General features: G+C 46.7%; 1 protein-coding gene across 1 annotated transcript in view; it reads right to left on the bottom strand.

Annotated features, from left to right (window-relative positions):
* Window positions 1-77: 77 nt before the first annotated feature.
* PARP16 (poly (ADP-ribose) polymerase family, member 16) overlaps window positions 78-2,893 on the bottom strand; it is an 11,477-nt gene continuing 8,661 nt past the window's right edge. Inside the window, exons 4-5 of the mRNA XM_008585291.1 lie at window positions 2,228-2,399; window positions 78-223 (exon numbers count right to left, since the gene is read on the bottom strand). Of these exons, the coding sequence (XP_008583513.1) occupies window positions 78-223; window positions 2,228-2,399 (318 nt within the window). The remainder of the gene's footprint in view (window positions 224-2,227; window positions 2,400-2,893) is intronic.

Raw genomic sequence — 2,893 nt, 5'->3', positions numbered from 1 at the left:
GAAAGGGGTGCTAACAACTAGAAAACCCAATAGCCTGAATATAACCTATAGTTCTGGACCTCACGCCAAGATTTGCCTTACCTCTTGGGCTGCTTCTGCGAATACACCAGCAGATACTTCACTCGCAGGAGCTGGTTATTGGTGACCACAAAGTACTTTGGAGGGATGTCTCCCCCTTCACTATGTTTGATTCTCGCTCTTCTGCGATCTATCTCCTTGGAATCTGAATAAGGAAAGAGTAAAGAACACCTTTGCTGGGGGTCAGGGAGGAGACACACAATAACTAAAGAGCAAATTATGAATAGAAATGAGCCAAGCCTCCTGGTCCTGAGAGTGGAGAAGCCCTGGCAGGCTGAGGGATGAGCCTCTGTGTACGTGAAGCAGCACTGAAAAAAACCCAGGAGAATCTGGCAGGCCGGTTGGCAGGCAGGCAAACAGGAGGAAGAAAAACTGAATAAGATAATACAAGCAATAGGGTTGGCCAGTTAGTTCAGTTGGTTGCAGCTTGGTGTTATAACAAAAAGTCAAGGGTTCAAACCCCCATACCAACCAGTCGCAAAAAAAAAAAAAAAGAATACAAGGAAGAAAACAAAACAAAACGCAACTTAGTGGAGAAAGGAGAGAATGATGAAAATTGATGGCCATAACAGAAAAAACACTCTGGGAGGGCCGGCCTGTGGCTCACTTGGGAGAATGTGGTGCTGATAACACCAAGGCTGCAGGTTCAGATCCCTATATAGGGATGGCTGGTTAGCTCACTTGGGAGAGTGTGGTGCTGACATCACCAAGTCAAGGGTTAAGATCCCCTTACCAGTCAACTTTAAAAAAAAAAAATCACTCTGGGACTGGGAACTAGGACCAGGACTTGATCTGATGAAACAAGTCTCCTAATATGCATTTTAAATAAACCATTCTGTATTTAAGCTTTTTAGAACACTTAACTTCCACATTTCATAACAAGACATGTCTAAAAAAACAGAAAGAAAACAAAAAAAAATTTCTTTTGATAACATGAAAGATGGCTGGCCAGTTAGCTCGGTTGGTTAGAGCACAGTGTTGTAACACCAAGGTCAAGAGTTCTGATCCCCATACTGGGCAGCCACCTAAATAAATAAATAAATAACATTAAAGAGCTTTACAAAAAAAAAAAAATCCGCATGACAACAGAGGCTGAAAGGTTTTGCTTTGCTGTTTAATGGCACAGTTTGCAGACTTCCTAAGAATTATAAATGCAAATATTCATGTCATCTAGTTTCGGAGGATGGTATAAGACCTGGACCTGTTTCTCAGGATTCCAGGTGTTTTACATTAATGGCCAGAACAGTCAGTTTTCTACATTCTCCTCAGTGGAACCAACAGGCCAGTTTTGGAGACAGGAAGAATAGCTCTATGACTCTTCTTTTTTTTTTTTTTCGTGACCGGTAAGGTGATCACAACCCTTGGCGTGGTGTCACCTGCACTGCACTGAGCGCACCGGCCATCCCTATATAGGATCCGACCCCGCAGCGGGAGCCCCGCTGCGCTCCCAGCGCTGCACTCCCCCGAGTGCGCCACGGGTCAGCCCTCTATGACTCATCTGACAAAAGCAAGACAGCCAGGGTCACAGGGCAAGTAGTCTAAGGGACATATTAAGGGAGTGGAGATGAGGTGGCCAGCTAGTCAGCCGCTTCCTGGAGAGCCCAGGGTTTACTCTCCATGGCCTCAGTTGCCCCTCCCATCCTCCAGGGGCTCTCCAGCACACACCAGAGCAGCTTGGAAGGTCTGGACCCAGCATCCTCAGCTTCAATTTAGCAAAAATTTATTGAATGTAAAGTATGTACGAGGCTTTCTGCTGACACCAGGTGCCAAAGAATGAATGAGACCTAGTACTAACCTAAGGAGCCTATGCTCTGGCCTCCCACACTCACTTTCACTTGTCAAATCTTGCCTCCTCCCCAAAGCTTTCCCTGACCACTTGGACCCACCCTCCTTCCTCTGAGCTGCCCCTGTGGAGCTCATCAGCCCCCTCACCTGGCACTCCCTACCTACTGCCTTGTAGTAAGTGATCTTTTCCACTGTGTGTTCTTCTGATTACTCACTCCTTGAAGGCAGGCCCCTGTCCTGCACTGCCCTGGATCCAGCCCATCCCCTGGCATGCAGTGGGTGCGCCTCCCAACAGCTGGACCAACGAGAGCCTGTACAGCCAACAGAGGCCTGTAGCCCAAGTCTGGGCCAAGTGCTCACTCACCCTTCTTCTTGGTTTGGCACTTGACATCTGGATGGTCAATGACCTCACACACGGCCACACAGCTAAGGATGGGGCCGAGGAGGCTGTGCTGCCACCCATGGCCATGCGGGCTGTAAATGAGGGCCAGGCTCAAGTCACTGGTGAGGTAGGTCCCCTCTCCAAACAAGGATGTCTGCAATGGCAGAGGCCAAAAGAAAAGACACACAGCTGGGTGAATGTAGAGTTGGCACAGCAAGATGACAGAGGTCTTCCTTCAACAGAGTTGTAAACACCAACTTTTCAAACCTTTTTTTCCCCAGCAAGACACAGGATCAAATAATCCTGTGGCATCATCTTAGGATTGTCACTAAACACATTCCTATCTGAAAACTGTTTAACTTATTATGGATTTGGCCATCTAGCCTAGCAAACTATCAGTTTCTTGGGATCAAGGCTGAGTGAGAAAAACATAGGTATAAGAGTCAAAACAGACCTGGGTTTGAATCCTTCAACAAGCTGGCAAGTTATATAAACTCTCTCTGTCTCAATTTCTACATCTACAAAATAGTGTTAATAGTACCTCCTTCATAAGGTTATCAGTGAGGATTAAAACATAAAACATCAAGCAGAACACCTGGCAAATGAGAGATGGTAAATAAATGAAGGGGGGGTACCCCATCGCCGGCC

The sequence above is a fragment of the Galeopterus variegatus genome, unplaced genomic scaffold (genome assembly GCF_000696425.1).
Source record: "Galeopterus variegatus unplaced genomic scaffold, G_variegatus-3.0.2 Scaffold3512, whole genome shotgun sequence".
In the NCBI taxonomy this organism is placed as follows: domain Eukaryota; kingdom Metazoa; phylum Chordata; class Mammalia; order Dermoptera; family Cynocephalidae; genus Galeopterus; species Galeopterus variegatus.
Note: the sequence above shows the minus strand (reverse complement) of the source record. Positions and strands in the feature narration are given on the sequence as shown.